Raw genomic sequence first — 18,199 nt, 5'->3', positions numbered from 1 at the left:
GAACCATGTTTTTTGTGTTGAGAAATGATCAAGGATACATAAGAGGCTAGATGAAAGTATGAATGAGACAAGAACGATAAAAAAACAAATCTGTCTTTCAATAAAAGATAATGATATTGTTGTGCAATAATGTTCAGCTTCACAGTTGTACTTTATCAGTGTTTGATAAAAGCAGTCACCCAGTGGAACAACAGCATGAAGGGTGTTGATCAGACATAACGGCGGACGGATAGATAGATAGATAGATAGATAGACAGACAGACAGACAGACAGACAGACAGACAGACAGACAGACAATGACATAACAGTACAGGATTGAAGGAACACACAGCTGTGTCCCCAAACCCCAATACTGTACACTGTGTTCTCCCTCCACCAGTCACAACCTTCGCCTCCCTTCCCCCGTCTGTCTCCCCCTTACACCTCCCTGTCTGTCTCCCCCTTTCCTCACCCCCTTACTCCTCCCCTGCCTCTCCCCCTGTCTGTCTCCCCCCTGCTCCTAAGCCCCCTTACTCATCCCCCTGTCTTCCCCCACCTGCTCCTCACCCCCTCTCCTCCCCCCTCCCTCTCCCCCCCCTTCTCCTCCCCCCTCCCCCCTCCCCCGATCTCCTCCCCTCTCCTCTTCACACCTCCCGTCCTGTCATTAACCACGGTAGCACACTCTCTCTCTACGTTCAACCTGACATCTGTCATCAGATGAGGGAAGAAAAGAGAGCTGGCTTCAAATGTCTCTGACCTTCTCTGACCCTCTCTCACCCTCTGGCCCTCATTCACCCTCCGGCCCTCATTCACCCTCCGGCCCTCGGTCTTCAACTACAGCTCATATCAGCTTTCAGAGGTCAAAATACCCATTCACAGCTCTTACACTCTCTCCAGCAATAGTGTTTACAGGAGCTTGACTAAGAGCTGAGATGGATATACTTGTCAGTGAAAGTCATAGGAAAGACGTGCTGAAAGATTGACGTGAATGCATGCTGGTTTGAAAGCAATAACACTGACGGTGGCCCATCAGCCGAAACATTTGCTCTGTCTTGTTGCCTCTTCAATGAATAGATAAAGCAAAATATGACTTTTAAACTCTCCTTTTTTAGTGTGGACCCTGTAATGCCTGTTATGTTTTGAAAGTAATACATTGTGTTGTTCTGTGTTTCAGCTCTTGTATGAGGAGTGGGCGAGTTACAGTGTATTTTACAAATACCAGCCTATCGGGCTAGTAAGGTGAGTGAAGGTTTCCTATTCTGAAACTGAACGTCTGTGGTTGTGTCTGAGATTGCTCTGTTCTTCCTCAATTGCTATCTGGTGAAGGTCTGTTTAGATCACAATGTCACATTATGTTTTAATGTTTATGTCAAATAAACCAAAAAAAATTTTATAATGGAGAAAGTGTTGCGCCCAACCTTCTGATGCAATATATTCTTCCTAATGCAGGAAATACTTTATACATATTCTATTTTATTTGATTATATTTATTCTATTATTTTATATTCTATTATTTTATATTCTATTCTATTTGAAAGATGAGATTGCTGTGTTGTTTCCTATGCAGGAAGTACTTTGGGGAGAAGATAGGGCTGTACTTTGCGTGGCTGGGGTTGTACACCCAAATGCTGATCCCTGCTTCTCTAGTGGGAGTCATCGTGTTCCTGTACGGCTGTGCCACCGTAGACGACAACATTCCCAGGTTAGCAACATAAGGCCCCATACACAGCCAAGGAAATAATCATTGGTTCTAGCCGGCAGAATCATAGGGCATGTCTGCCTGAGGTTACAATTCATACAATTAAGTAACTGTGTGGAAGGTGCCTAAGACGATTGAAATTATTGAAAAACACCGAATGGAAAGCCGGAGACATAGCTCAAGTAGAGGTATGACCTCATCCTGTTCAGACATCCAATAGTGAAATATTGTAACAGACAGCTTTAGGCTGTAGAGTAGTTTACAGTAGGATGTTGTGACAGCTTTAGGCTGTGGAGTGGTTTACAGTAGGATATTGTAACAGCTTTAGGCTGTAGAGTGGTTTACAGTAGGATATTGTAACAGCTTTAGGCTGTCGAGTAGTTTACAGTAGGATATTGTGACAGCTTTAGGCTGTAGAGTGGTTTACAGTAGGATATTGTGACAGCTTTAGGCTGTAGAGTAGTTTACAGTAGAATATTGTAACAGCTTTAGGCTGTCGAGTAGTTTACAGTAGGATATTGTGACAGCTTTAGGCTGTAGAGTAGTTTACAGTAGGATATTGTAACAGCTTTAGGCTGTGGAGTGGTTTACAGTAGGATATTGTGACAGCTTTAGGCTGTAGAGTAGTTTACAGTAGAATATTGTAACAGCTTTAGGCTGTCGAGTAGTTTACAGTAGGATATTGTGACAGCTTTAGGCTGTAGAGTAGTTTACAGTAGGATATTGTAACAGCTTTAGGCTGTCGAGTAGTTTACAGTAGGATATTGTAACAGCTTTAGGCTGTGGAGTGGTTTACAGTAGGATATTGTAACAGCTTTAGGCTGTAGAGTGGTTTACAGTGGGATATTGTAACAGCTTTAGGCTGTGGAGTGGTTTACAGTAGGATATTGTAACAGCTTTAGGCTGTGGAGTGGTTTACAGTAGGATATTGTAACAGCTTTAGGCTGTGGAGTGGTTTACAGTAGGATATTGTAACAGCTTTAGGCTGTAGAGTGGTTTACAGTGGGATATTGTAACAGCTTTAGGCTGTGGAGTGGTTTACAGTGGGATAAGAACACACAATATAGAGAACTGTGCCATGGTAACTAACAAGGTCAAAACTTGCCGCAAGGCCAAAACTAGAACAAGCAGACATTTAAACGGTTTATATTCAATACTTATTAAGACCATTTATGTCTAATACAGTATTTAATATAGCCATCAACTTGTTCCCAGTTCAGAATACCTGCCTCGCGCTGTACCTCTGTCCTGTCCCTACTCTCTGGCTCGTGACTAACGTCTTAAATCATCTTCACTTCCTGCCAGCATAAATAATGCAGTTTAATAAAGTATTTATAAGGTAGACCAGGTCACTTTCCTGCTGCCTGATGTCTGAAGCTCTGCCTGGCTTGGCTTGGCAGTCCACAACTATAAAAAGGAAACGTGTTCCTATACGGAGACAGAAGAGGGACAGAAGAGGTGATTTGTGATGTCCAACATCTGGTTGATGTAGATGACAAGAGGAAATTAAACTCCCCCCTGGCTAACATCTCTTATGTCCGTCAGGATAGTTTGACACACTCTGCTGTTTGTGTCCTGATCCTCTGCCACTGGAGCGCCGCTCCCAATCCTCCACAGACATTAGATCTTATTACAGTTAGCCTGACTCACCGGTTATAAAAAAACAAGAATGGAATATACTTTTAAGATCTGACTTAGCCTCGAGCTCCAGCGGTCTACTTTGTGGAGCTTCTTATTCGTGAGACTAGACCTAACTAAACTACATAATCCAGATTATTGTATAAATATGATCATGAATAGTATTTTAAGCAAACGTAGAGATTTATTTGAAAAAACTTTTACTGCATGCGACCCTAAATTGGCACTTGAAAATAGTGAGGACCCCACTTGAAAATAGATTATACTCCCTAGTTAACGCTGTGTGTTCATATTCACAACATTGTTGGTCCTTCAGGTGGTCTCAGCTCATTATAATGAGATGAAAGCTAATTCTAATACTGTAAAAAGTCATTAGTTCACACTAAAAGGTTGTATTCTATTCCCATTTAAAGATATAAAAGTTATTAATTTGTTTCATACAATATCAGATTTTCATAGGGGAAATTTCAATTTCAGGGGACCCCACATGGGGTGCCGACCCCAAGTTTGGGTGCCACTGCTCTAGCTTGACAGGCTGACATAATAACACCCACTGGTGGTAATCAAATCAAACCAAGCTTTATTTATACAGCACATTTCAGACATGGAATGCAATGCAATGTGCTTCACAGGAAAGAACTAAATAAAAAACTATGAAAATAAAATATGAAATATTTACTACATAACAAACATAAGATACAAAAAAAAGAATGGCACAGACTGAACAACTAAAAAACACCCTGAGGAAAAGCAAAGCTAAAAAGATGTGTTTTAAGATCTCTTTTAAATATGTCCACAGTTTCAGCCCTCCTCAGGTTCTCTGGCAGGCTATTCCAGAGTCTGGGGGCATAGTAACTAAAGGCTGCCTCTCCATGCCTCTTGGTTCTAGGCTTTGGGATAGTTAAAAGGCCAGTGCCAGAGGACCTGAGGGACCTACTGGGTACATAACTTAAAAGCATGTCTGACATGTATTGGGGTGCACAATCGTGGATTGATTTAAAAACCAATATAGAAGAATCTTAAAATTAATTCTAAAACTCACAGGCAGCCAGTGCAGAGACCTTAAAACCGGTGTAATGTGTGCTCTCCGTCTGGTCTTGGTCAGTACCCGTGCTGCAGCATTCTGTATGTTTTGCAGTTGACCAATGGCTTTCTTGGGTAGACCAGACAGGAGAGCATTACAGTAGTCAAGACTTCTTGTATCTCTGTATCAGCCTGAGATAGAAACGGCCGCACCTTGGCAATGTTCCTCAGGTGGTAAAAAGCTATTTCGGTCACATTCCTAATGTGTGATTCGAAATTTAGTTCAGAATCTAAAATAACACCTAGATTTTTACCCTGTGTTTTATCTTTATTGCCCGCTAATTAAAATGTGCTGCCAGATTCTCTCTCTGTGCTTTGGCTCCAACAATAAGTACCTCAATCTTGATTTAGCTGGAGGAAGTTGTGAGCCATCCAAGTATTTAAATCAGTAATACAGTCTAATCATTTATCCGTGGAACTAAAATGAAATAAAGAGGGCTGACTGTTGTATCCCCCCACCCCCATCCCCCTTCTCTACAGCATGGAGATCTGCCACCCCAAGAACACCATCACCATGTGCCCGCTGTGTGACAGAGCATGTAGCTACTGGAAACTGAAGGAAGCCTGCGGGACGGCTCGGGCCAGCCACCTCTTTGACAACCCTGCCACCGTCTTCTTCTCCATCTTCATGGCCCTCTGGGGTAAGAGGTTGAGGCTTGTCTACACAAAAGAACAGAACAACTTTATTTATTTGTATCATTTATTTAACAGGGACAGTACTCAATAATCAACGGCCCTGTGATAGACTCACGTCCTGTCCAGGGGGTGTACTTGTACATCAAGCTACCTCACATTGCAATGCTTAAAGGTCAGATCAATGCCAGTGGGCTGGACAGACCACAATATTGTGACCATAACCATGAACACCAAGGCTCCAAAGAAACCCCCAATGATTGTGGTCAAGAGAAAACAAATACACATTTAATTATGAGCAATTTCAAAATGATTTTGCTGCTGTACCCTGGGAATTAATTTATCTAGAGAATGAAAGAGTACAGTTGGGGATCGTCAATCTCCATGGATTGATAATGAACTGGGTGAGGTGTTTTCTCGAATACATAGGGCAAAAGTCTTAGCAGCCAAATCTAAACTAGAAATTGATTAACAGAATTATAGAACACTACGAAATGATGCAGTTAAATTAAATCGTAAGAAAAATAACTTTATTTTACAAAAATGCTTTCATTGATTGTAAAAAAGGATTCAATAAAGGTATGGAATACAGTTAAGGGCTTACGTGGGACATCTATCTCATTTACATTATTTATTTTTTGTCATTTAGCAGACGCTCTTATCCAGAGCGACTTACAGTTAGTGAGTGCATACATTATTATTATTATAATTTTTTTATTTCATTTCATACTGTGGGAATCCACACCAGGATCTCTAGTGGCACAGCTAGCACTGCAATTTACATTTGAGTCATTTAGCAGATGCTCTTATCCAGAGCGACTTACAGTTAGTGAATACATTTTTTTTTTTATACTGGCCCCCCGTGGGAATCAAACCCACAACCCTGGTGTTGCAAACACTATGCTCTATCAACTGAGCTACATCCCTGCCGGCCATTCCCTCCCCTACCCTGGGCCAATTGTGCGCCGCCCATGAGTCTCCCGGTCGCGGCCGGCTGCGACAGAGCCTGGATTCGAACCAGGATCTCTAGTGGCACAGCTAGCGCTGCAATGCAGTGCTTTAGACCACTGCGCCACTCGGGAGCCACTCTCATCATGCCCATCTAGTGTGGAGGTTGACGGGAGAACAACATAAAAACCAGCTGACTTTGCCAATCATTTTGCTGATTGTTTTTCACAAAGGAAACACATTTACTGAGAGATAATGTAAACACCCAGTCTTCCAAACAAGCTATTGTCCAATAGATTGATGATCATATTATTATTATTATTATTATTATTATTATTATTATTATTATTATTATTATTAAAAACAGATATTTTAGTCTACTGCTGGTGTCAGTAGAGGAGGTGTTAAACCTATTGAAGTCATTACCCAATGGTAAATCTACAGGTTATGATTTTATGGACAATTTTTTACTTCGCTACATGGCTCCCCAGATTGCAGCTCCACTGACATACATAATGAATTGGTCACTGGAAAAGGGGCAATTTCTTAATGTATGGAGGCATGTTAAACTGTGTCCAATCCCGAAAGACATCAAAGAACCCCTTACTCCTGCCAATAGTCGACCAGTCAGTCTACTCCCTTCAATCAGTAAGATATTGGAGGGTATTGTGAGTAAACAAATATGGGAGTACATGGAAAATCCTGATCTGATCACAGCCAATTAGCATGCTTATCGCAAAAACCATTCCACTACCACGGCATTGGTTGACATGACTGACCAGTGGCTCAGTGCTATGGATAATGGATAATGGATAATGGATCATGGATCATGGATCATGGATCATGGCAAGTAATTTTTTTTCTGTTCTTTTCTTCTTTCTTTTATTTTTAACCCATCCACAACCCCCCCTCGTCGGAGGACACATATATATATATATATATATATATATTTTATATTTGAGATTCTTCAAAGTAGCCACCCATTGCCTTGATGACAGCTTTGCACACTCTTGGCATTCTCTCATCCAGCTTCATAAGGTAATCACCTGGAATGTATTTCAATTAACAGGTGTGCCTTGTTAAAAGTTAATTTGTGGAATTTCTTTCCTTAACGCGTTTGAGCCAATCAGTTGTGTTGTGACAAGGTAGGGGTGGTATACAGAAGGTAGCCCTATTTGGTAAAAGACCAAGTCCATATTATGGCAAGAACAGCTCAAATAAGCAAAGAGAAACGACAGTCCATCATTGCTTTAAGACATGAAGGTCAGTCAATCCGGAAAATGTCTAGAACTTTGAACGTTTCTTCAAGTGCAGTCACAAAAACCATCAAGCGCTATGATGAAACTGCCTCTCATGAGGACCGGCACAGGAAAGGAAGACCCAGAGTTACCTCTGCTGCAGAGGATAAGTTCATTAGAGTTAACTGCACCTCAGATTGCAGCCCAAATACATGCTTCACAGAGTTCAAGTAAAAGACACATCTCTGTTCAACAGGTACAGGAAGACAAATCTGTTCAACAGGTACAGCAAGCTCTACAAGTAGATCTGGAAAAGACCAGGGAGTGGGTCTGCTGGAACAAACTTGTTTTGAACGCTAAGAAAATCAAGGTTATGTTGGTCTGTTCCACCACGATAAGGCCAACACAACATGGGAAGCGATTAAGCATGGGGGGACTGCAAATTGAGGAAGTGGCAGAAACCAAACTACTAGGGTTGCAGCTAGATAACTGCTTATCATGGTCATCTCAAATAACTAATCTATGTAAGAAAATAAATAAAACTGCATGCATGGTCAGAAGGATAACTAAATATTTAGTGGGAAAGATTCTTAAAGGTGCAGAAATCGCTCAGCCATTTCCTGGTTGCTAAAATTCTAATTGTTCGCCTAATTTCAGTGTATGTGACAAAAAAAGCAAGTATGGTATAGAGAATCATTGTTCCATCTAAACCGCTGTGAAATAATTTTCCATAACCAAAAATATTATATTTTCAGCTGTTTGAAGCTGGTGTACAAAACCGAAAGTAAAAGATGCAAAAACTAAATTTAAGAACGGGAAGCATAGAAATAGTGCACATAGAACAGATCTACCGCTTCTTAGACTTGCTTTCAATGAGAAGACCTATAACTCACATTTCTATGTGAATTTGGTCGGGTCGCCCAAAAAGTTACATATTGCAGCTTTAAGCAAACAACCCAAGCATTAATTGGGAGTCAGGTGAACTACTGTTCTGTGGTCTGAGGAAATCCATCAGCGAGGGAGATTAGGAGGCTGCAGATTGCACCGAACAAAGCAGCAAGGATTGTACTAAAGTGGAGATATGATTTTTCTGTTGTAGTCATGCACAATGCTCTTGGGTGGTCATCAATCAACACAATTATTGAAAGAAACATGCTTATTTTATTTCACAATGTACACCATTTAAAATGGCCAAACTCCATTCAAAAGAGGATTCAATTTGTAAGAGACAGACATTCAGTCAATACTAGGAATAGATTGTCCACCGTCTATGTGTTATTCCAGACAGAGAAGAGAAAAAGCCAAAATAACATTTTGATTCAGAGCATTAAAGAAAGTGAATAATTTATCTGAGCAAACCAGAAACATTTCAATATACATTATAAATTCAAACAATACATTAGAACCATTTAAACAAGCTAAATTGGAAGGTTGTGCAGGACTATGGTAGATGAAGGAACCAATCTATCTTTTCAGACTGTCAGAGTATTTATCTGGTCAATATGGAAGTGTATTATGTCTGCTGTTTGTAACGGTATGTTATACTGTATGTGAACATTTGATTGTATTATAAATTGTATTTTAACTCTTGGAAGATTAGTCTGAATGAGGACTAAAAGAGATCCTAATAAAATAAAATAAAATCACAGTACAGAAACAGGAAATAGGCTTCCACCCAATGGGCCGTTCTAACTTGGACAAGGCTTATTTCAGATGATACTCTCAATTGTAACAATGCCGGATTTAGCTAGACAGCTAATTTTCATAGTCCACCCAACAGAACTGCACAACCATCTCAACTTTTGTAATAGTAAGGATATATGCCACTTAGCAGATGCGTTTATCCAAAGTCTAAGGAGTTCGAGTTAAGTTCCTATGGCACAGAAGCCATCTCCTCTATACACATCCCACCTGACAGTCCATCGTCTCTATACACATCCCACCTGACAGTCCATCGTCTCTATACACATCCCACCTGACAGGCCATCGTCTCTATACACATCCCACCTGACAGTCCATCGTCTCTATACACATCCCACCTGACAGTCCATCGTCTCTATACACATCCCACCTGACAGGCCATCGTCTCTATACACATCCCACCTGACAGGCCATCGTCTCTATACACATCCCACCTGACAGTCCATCGTCTCTATACACATCCCACCTGACAGGCCATCGTCTCTATACACATCCCACCTGACAGGCCATCGTCTCTATACACATCCCACCTGACAGTCCATCGTCTCTATACACATCCCACCTGACAGGCCATCGTCTCTATACACATCCCACCTGGCAGTCCATCGTCTCTATACACATCCCACCTGACAGGCCATCGTCTCTATACACATCCCACCTGACAGGCCATCGTCTCTATACACATCCCACCTGACAGGCCATCGTCTCTATACCCATCCCACCTGACAGGCCATCTCCTCTATACCCATCCCACCTGCGGCCTACAGTAGAGCGAGGGCGTGTGTATGTATGTGATCCCGGGAAATGCAGGAAATGAACCCTCAACCTCGGCCCATCTAGAACCACACTCTTACCAACAGAGCCACCGAGGACTTCTCTAAACAATAGGACTCTTCTCACTCTCTGCTCTTCCTCACTTTCACCTATTTTGTTCGTCCAGTTGTCCTCTTTCTTTGTTTCCTTTGTTAATTCCTGCGTCCACTATTATTTTGTTCTTTCTCTCTTTCCGGCTCTTTCTCTCTTTCCGTCTCTCTCTCCTCTATGACTGTTTCAACGGACCACTCAGCCCTGTAGACTAGACTGTACAGAGTCTTACTATGTGGATTAAACCATGCATGCTTTCCCTTAAAAAATGGGCTCTTTACTGGTGCGTTCCTGTTCTGTTCATTGTCACAGTGAGGCTGGGCCTGCGAGGCCTGAGGCTGAAGGCAGACTGAAGGCAGGAGGCAATAGACTGGAGCATTGTATGAGGGCACGGGTTCAGCCCCGGGATTTATTTGCAGTTTAATTTGCCACTGTGTGTGTGTGATATGATAGGTTTGGATGAGACACTACCGTGTACAGTACTGCACCAGTTCAAGTGTTACAGTATGTTGTGTCTTTGTTATGTAACTAGTGAAAGAATGATGCAACTGTCGTCCCTCACCGTTGGAGGTAGGAAGTAGTGTTTTACTGGATCTCAACTGGGATACAAGATGTTATTCTCAGAGGACATGGAAAATCCTTAACAATTAGCCAAAACATTTCTTTCAAATACATTTATACAGCATCCTCAGGCATTTAATTAATCTACTGGGTCACATTCAAGTCTGATGATGACTTTTTGCTAACTCACAAAAATGCAAACTCCCCATTTAGTTTTAGTAGAACAACTTAGTGTGTGAAATACAGAGAATTAAAAGGCCTTTCCATTAGAAAAGGCATTTTCAGACCAACTGGAGTAAATAAATTAGATATATTTTTTGATAATTGTCTCTGCCCTCCCTGTCTCTCCTGTCAGAGTCAATATTATGACCAGAATGTTGTTTTTGTTATCCACAGATGTATATACCAGCATACATGTTGTCATACTAAAATGTTTACTCCACATGAGTGTTCTCTTTCATTTAATCACTCAATGTTGAGGAGACTAAACTGCTTGGTGTAACCCTAGATTGTAAACTGACATGGTCAAAACTGACAAGTAACTCAAGCGAGCAGTAAAATCTGATTTTAAAAATCTAAATCAAAAATACATCTCACGGCACAACGCGCCTGTGAAGAGACACACACACACAAATACACACATGCACACACACTCTAACACACACACACACATTGGAATGTTGTGGTATTGTGGATTTTATATTGTACATTTGTAATATTAGAGTAATGATGTAATAATGTCTTGTTTGATGTAAAGTTTTTTTTATGATGTAGGCTGTTGTTGTGTTTTGTTGTGATGTAACTGTTTTAACCCTGTTTGGACCCAAAGAAGAATAGTAATGGGTATCCTACTAAATATCCCCAAAATACTAAATGTCACCACTATCTCCCATATCCCAAAGTGGTGACAACGTCTCATTCAGAGAACCAAGGTTACTCATTGAGTGGTTTATTTTTCACAGCTGCTTGTGGAGCACCCATAGTCTGGCGAGAGAGACTATTCTTCGAGTAACCGAGACGCTTTGGTGGATGAACATTATATGGATAAAATGTAGAACATTTGATTGCCCCAGGTGCCCGTCTGCATATCCCTGCCACCATCCCTGCTATCCCACAAGACTAGAACATACCTGGAATCTAATTAATGTCATCTCTACAAATTTAGCTCCTCATCCCTCACACGTGGCAATTGATCATTTTTGCTCATTATACATTTAATAATTGATCGCTGCAATCCTAATTTTAGCACATTTATTACGCCACACGCACATAATCATCCTGGTCGGGGAACCATAATTGGACTGCCAGGGTAACTGATCGAGATAAATAACTTTCTACATAATCTGCCCAATGTTGAAATTTAAACAACTGAATAAAAAAAATTATGCTTTATGGAGGTAGATTTAATGTAAATCGTTACCAAACTTTAATATCTTTAAAGCTACAGTCTTTGTTTTGAAAAACAACAAAACAGCAGCTCCATCACTTGTTTTGGTATACAGCTGAGGGATGAGGCTTTGGAAATGTAACCCCTCTGAAATTCATACAAGGCACTCCAGATCAAAGGACTGACAATCTTGTTGATATTGTGGATTATGTTCTTCATGCGTTCATGGGGCTCTCAATAGAACTCTTAACCGTGTTGTGTTTCTGCAGCTGCCATGTTCATGGAGCACTGGAAGAGAAGACAGATGCGTCTCAACTATGAATGGGATCTGACAGGCTTCGAGGAGGAAGAGGTGAGTGCTCTCCGGTTAGTGTCTTACATTCCACCACTATTTGTTTGTAAACGGGAGGACCATACTGTGGACTGTCCCAAATAATGCTGAGAGATGATGAGTTCATGTTTCAAAATGCTGTTCTTACTGCCCACTAACATTTCCTCCACATAATAGTTTATTATTCATAATTCCATCACTAGCCATGGGACTCTGAATAGGAGAGAAATTGTGTATAACTAGATTTCAGTTCTCGTCAGTGTTGTCTTGTTTGGAGACACAACAATAACTGGCACAGTAGACGGAAATAAATATTATATTTTTTCTTCAAGACCATTTTCCCAAAAATATTTAAAGGTTGAGATATTTTTGTAACTATCTTGTCCTCCTCTTTCCCCCGTGGGTATCTACAGGAAGAGCTGAAGGTTTGGAACATTTCATTTTACACAAAATATGTATATTTTTCCCCCTCAATCACCGTCTGGCTTTGCTACCCCCGCACTGGCTCTTCTTCCTCAGACTGTCCACGGACACCTCCTCACCCTTCTAAAGCACCCACAAAACACCACTACCCATTGAACCACCACTCTTTTTCTGAATGCCCACTAGCGTTGCACAATTCTGCAACTTCCAACTGGGATTGCTGGAAAACCTAGGAATTTTGCAACCCTAATGCCCACTGCTTCTGGCCTGCTCACAGCACCTGTACCGTCCTGTCTCCTGTGAGTCGGATGTCAGGTTCAGCTCACCCGCCCACAATATCCTGGCCTAGCCAGCCCTCTCGCTGTCTCTTTCTGTCTCCCTGACCTGTCTCCTCTGCAAAGATTCATGCTGCAGGAAACCAGTAGCCACTGCAGCCTTCTAACCATCTCAGTAGAAATAGGGAACCAGTGATTGTAGTCAACTGTGGTCTTATGAAAGGAAAATATTCTACCTACTCTGTACTGTAGAACTTGACTGGGCTATATAACCTTCTCACCTCACCACCAAGTGTGTTGTCACAAGGAATCTCCAATTGGGTGAACAGTGACAGCCGTATTAAACCCTGCACCTGATGGGAGTATTTTATGAGTGTCCCAGTCAATGTCCATACATTTTTAAGTGCCTCTGTCTCTATTCCTTCCTCAGGACCACCCACGAGCTGAGTACGAGCTCCGAGTCATGCAGAAGTCCCTGAAGAAAGAACACAAGACACAGAAGGTACTGGTTGGTTATTCCAGATTTTTACTGTAGCTAGCCATTTAGATTTTATGTTGCTGGTTTAGTTTTTGTGATTTGATTTGCAGTCTCTTCTTTAGTCCGGATGTTTGGAAAAGTGTATGTCTCTTACAAAACGATGAATCCTCTACAGTGGTAGATTGATACGTGTACAGTATGATATGGGTCTTAGACTAAAGACTACAGTCTGATAACAGTCTTTTACATGACTAGCGTGTGTTTCCTCTTCTTTTCATATTTTTGTCTTGTGGTTCTGCTGGGTTGCTGTGTTTATGTCTTCTGACTGTCAGAAGCCTACAGAGATAGCAGAAGAAACCACAAACAAATGGAAGCAAACAGTTCAATCTGCCATGGCTGGGCTAAAACTGGTACTTTCAGTGTCCTCACCTCCCATCCACACCTATCCCACACACACTGCACTATGGAAGTCTGCCAAGACAAGCCCTAATCCTCCTACTCACCCCGTCGGGTCTAATTTAATGAACGGAGAAGACTCTTTTATCTGCGAAGCACATGATTGATTTTGCACACAACGTTTTGGCAAATACAGTATTTTGGATTAAGCCTGGGACTTGACACGTCAGTCCATTTCACATACTGTAGATAGCGCTCTCACTGAGATCCAGCCACACTCACACACGCCTCTGCTCGCCGTCACGTTTTACAGAGCTGCTGTTCGAACCTCTTCCTTTTCTTCTTGACAGTTGTTTGATTGTTTTTTTTTTTTTTCTGAGATTGGATTCTTTAGATCTGATTTCTCCATAGTGGTAGTGCTTGGTGCATGTTGTAATGTTCTGGTAGTGAGATTGAGCCAGTGTGGTTTGTTTTTTTGTAGTTCCATAGACCAGGGGTCTTCAACCTTTTCTAGCCCAGGGACCCCTTCCTGGAAGAGGAAGTGTAAACTCTAACCTTTTCACTAAGAGCAGCTGTTTAGCTGGTTAAACAAAGGTTAGCCATGTAAAAAAGAATGTCCAAGTCAAGAAAGCTTACCAGTAGCCAATGGCACTTGCCGCGACTGGTACTCGCGGGTGCTTTTTCAAAACCTATGTGAGATACTCGAGTGAGTGTAAATGACTGTAGAGAACATTAGGAGTTGACATCATCAGAAAAAATATTTTCTCCTCTTTGCTACATTGAAATGCTACATTTAAATACCCCCTGCATTACCTCCATGGACCCCTAGGGGTCTGCGGACCAAGGTTGAATACCCCTGCCATAGACAGCATGTTCGCCTGTTCTGTTCCAAATGGCTGCTGGAAGGTTATTGACATGGCTGTGTCAACAATGACACCCTATTCCCTATATAGTGCACTAGTTTTGACCAGGTTCACTATTTAGGGAATAGGGTGCCATTTCAGACGCAGCCATGTTCTGACTGAGATTTGCTGCATAAAGAATGATGAGAATGACTTAATAAATGCCTGAAATATAGTGAATGAACTGTGAGAACACCGTACAACCCTTTGACTGTCAGTGTTGAATAATTATGTATGTAATGTTTATTTCTGTGTTGTGGTTGTGTCAGCATCAAAACACCAGCTTTTCCACTCTCCATCCATCGCTCTTTGGATTATTCTGCTCACTGGTCATGTTAATTTTCACATACAAACAGTTACAGTACACTTGGCTGTAACTCGACAGGTCTGAATATTTGAACCCCTCTTTTAGACAGAAAAAGAAAAGCTGACGTGCAGAGACCGGTTACCAGCGTACATGACCAACGTAGTCATGATGCTTTTGATGGTGAGTCCAACACATAGTAAGATGTAAGCTGCTCAGAGGTATTTTAGATACTTTTATTAAACTGGATTTTAAAGGTGTAGCTTAAACGATCAGTATAATATGTACTGTAGCCAGACTTTTGGCTATAATGCTGTATATAGAAAAAGCCCTTCTCTGTCAATGCCTCAGATTGAACACTGGAAATGAATAAATGGTGAGAAAGCTCCTAAAGAGTGTTACATGCTGACCAGACCGCTCGCGTGTGCGTCCGCGTGCCCCATCGTGTGCATGTTGATTTTGTCCACCCACACCAGATGCAATCAGGACACGCAGGTTGAAATAGCAAAACGAACTCTGAACCAACTATATTAATTTGGGGACAAGTCGAAAAGCATGAAACATTTATGGCATTTTAGCTAGCTAGCTTGCTGTTGCTAGCTAATTCGTCCTGGGATATAAACATTGGGTTGTTATTTTACCTGAAATGCACAAGGTCCTCTACTCCAACAATTAATCCACAGATAAAAGGGTAAACCGAGTGAGTTTCTAGTAATCTCTCCTCCTTCAGGCTTCTTCTTCTTCTTTTGACTTTATATGACTGTTGGCAACCAACTTTAAGGTGCGTTACCACCACCAACTGGACTGGAGTGTGGACCTCAGTTCATCTTTCAATCACCCACGTGGGTATATGCTCCTAAAAACCAATGAGGAGATGGGAGAGGCAGGACTTGCAGCGCGTCAAGCATCACAAATAGAATCAAGTTCTATTTTAGCGCCTGGCTACGCAGACACTTGTTGACGCGCGCAAGCAGTGTGGATGCAATTATTGAATAACATGTATGTGTACATTTATTTTGCAATGCTCGCACACGCGACGTGAGCGGTGTGGTCAGGATGTTACAGATGATTCCTGAGCAAATTAAGTGACCTTGAAAAAGGACTCCAACCCAAATAAATCAATGGTGACCTTACCATTGCTTCCTGTCTCTCCGTTCAGATCGGGGTAACGTTTGCCATAGTGTTCGGAGTCATCCTTTACCGGATCTCCACCAAGGCAGCGCTGCACATGAGCAACAACCCCACCACACGGTCCAACGTCCGTCTGACGGTCAAAACCACCGCTGCCATCATCAACCTGGTGGTCATTTTGATCCTGGATGAGGTGTACGGAGCTGTCGCCCGCTGGCTCACTGTCCTCGGTACGTTAGTCTGACAACAGCACACACACACCGACACGCACACACACACACACACACACACACACACACACACACACACACACACAGTCTGAGAACTTAACACACACAGACACAGACACAGTCTGACAACTTAACAGACACAGACACACATACACACAGACAGACACACCACACACACGCACAAATACACCCACACACATGGAACTGTCTCCCACTGGCTCACCGTCCTAGGTATGTGCAACAACCTAATTTAATCTAATGTGATAATAATGCTATAGCACTTTTAAAGACTGTTCCTACCTGTAGCTATCAGCAAGGCTTTTTGTGTTCCTTTTATCACTGGCCTAGATCACTCTGACAACTTGACAACAGCATCCAAAGACCCATTTACAGAACTTAGAAAAAGTAGAGCGTCTTTAAGTGCATCTTGCATTGACAGTGTGCCAACTTCCCTATTAGCTGTAAGTTACCACTAGAAAGGCTTTTTGGGTGCTATTTCTAACAATATGCCAATGTACTGTCTCATCGTGCTACCTACCTTTCAAACTGAAGATAGATCCAAAATTGATTTCCTTCTAGAACTGACATTTGGTGTATTGAATGCAGTGCAACATTCTAACTCCCCTTGCTGTAGAAGGATTCCACTATTCTCTTTAAAGTCCAGTCTCAAGCAGCAATGGCCTTACGAGTTATTTAATAACGTCTGAACATCTACTGTCTGTTTTCTCAGAGGTTCCAAAGACAGACAAGAGCTTTGAGGAGAGGTTGATATTCAAAACGTTCATCCTGAAGTTTGTGAACGCCTTTACACCCATCATATACATAGCATTTTTCAGAGGCAGGTGAGTCCCCACAGTCTTAGTCTTTCTCCAACCACTCTCTAATGATCTGTATGAGCTTGTTATAAATATAAATATAAATGTTATGTTATGCTATGTTATGCTATTCTATGTTATACTATGTTATGCTATGCTATGTTATGTTGTTATGCTATGTAATGCTATGTTATGTTATATTATATTATGTTAATATGTTATGTTATGCTATTTTATTCTATGTTATGTTATGTTATGCTGTGTGATGCTATGTTATGTTAGATTATATTATGTTAATATGTTATGCTATGCTATGTTATGCTATGCTATGCTATGTTATGCTATGTTAAATGATATTATATTATTATACTATGTTATGCTATGTTATGCTATGCTATGTTATGCTATGTGATGTTACAGTGCCTTGCAAAAGAGTCACTCACCACCTTCCGGAGACATTTGAAACCCCACCTCTTTAAGGAATACCTGGGATAGGATAAAGTAATCCTTCTACCCCCCCCCCCCCCAAAAAAAAATTGTAAAGTGGTTATCCCACTGCCTATAGGGTGAATGCACCAATTTGTGAGTCGCTCTGTTTAAGAGCGTCTGCTAAATGACGTAAATGTGCCCTTGAGCAAGGCACTTAACCCTAATTGCTCCTGTAAGTCGCTCTGGATAAGAGCGTCTGCTAAATGACTAAAATGTAAATGTAAATGTAAAAGTATTCATCCCCCTTGGCGTTTTTCCTATTTTGTTGCATTACAACCTGTAATTTAAATTGATTTTTATTTGGATTTCATGTAATAGACATACACAAAATAGTCCAAATTGGTTAAGTGAAATGAAAAAAATAACTTGTTTCAAAAAATTCTACAAAATTAATAACGGAAAAGTGGTGCGTGCATATGTATTCACCCCCTTTGCTATGAAGCCCCTAAATAAGATCTGGTGCAACCAATTACCTTCAGAAGTCACATAATGAGTTAAATAAAGTCCACCTGTGTGCAATCTAAGTGCCACATGATCTGTCACATATATACACCTGTTCTGAAAGGCCCCAGAGTCTGCAACAACACTAAGCAAGGGGCACCACCAAGCAAGCGGCACCATGAATACCAAGGAACTCTCCAAACAGGTCAGGGACAAAGTTGTGGAGAAGTACAGATCAGGGTTGGGTTATAAA

At 41.4% G+C, this 18,199-nt stretch overlaps 1 protein-coding gene across 2 annotated transcripts in view; it reads left to right on the top strand.

Moving 5' to 3' along the window:
* LOC311135206 (anoctamin-1-like) overlaps nt 1-18,199 on the top strand; it is a gene marked incomplete at its 5' end in the record, with an annotated part of 77,373 nt that overhangs the window by 40,650 nt on the left and 18,524 nt on the right. Inside the window, 8 exons of one of the 2 annotated variants that reach the window (XM_084169136.1) lie at nt 1,154-1,218; nt 1,547-1,681; nt 4,880-5,040; nt 12,001-12,098; nt 13,191-13,262; nt 14,949-15,023; nt 16,000-16,201; nt 16,932-17,043. In XM_084169136.1, the coding sequence (XP_084025262.1) occupies nt 1,154-1,218; nt 1,547-1,681; nt 4,880-5,040; nt 12,001-12,098; nt 13,191-13,262; nt 14,949-15,023; nt 16,000-16,201; nt 16,932-17,043 (920 nt within the window). The remainder of the gene's footprint in view (nt 1-1,153; nt 1,219-1,546; nt 1,682-4,879; nt 5,041-12,000; nt 12,099-13,190; nt 13,263-14,948; nt 15,024-15,999; nt 16,202-16,931; nt 17,044-18,199) is intronic. The other variant, XM_084169137.1, reaches the window with a different exon arrangement.

The sequence above is a fragment of the Coregonus lavaretus genome, assembly GCF_964263955.1.
Source record: "Coregonus lavaretus genome assembly, chromosome: 9".
In the NCBI taxonomy this organism is placed as follows: domain Eukaryota; kingdom Metazoa; phylum Chordata; class Actinopteri; order Salmoniformes; family Salmonidae; genus Coregonus; species Coregonus lavaretus.
This window is presented reverse-complemented; position numbering and strand designations above follow the sequence as displayed.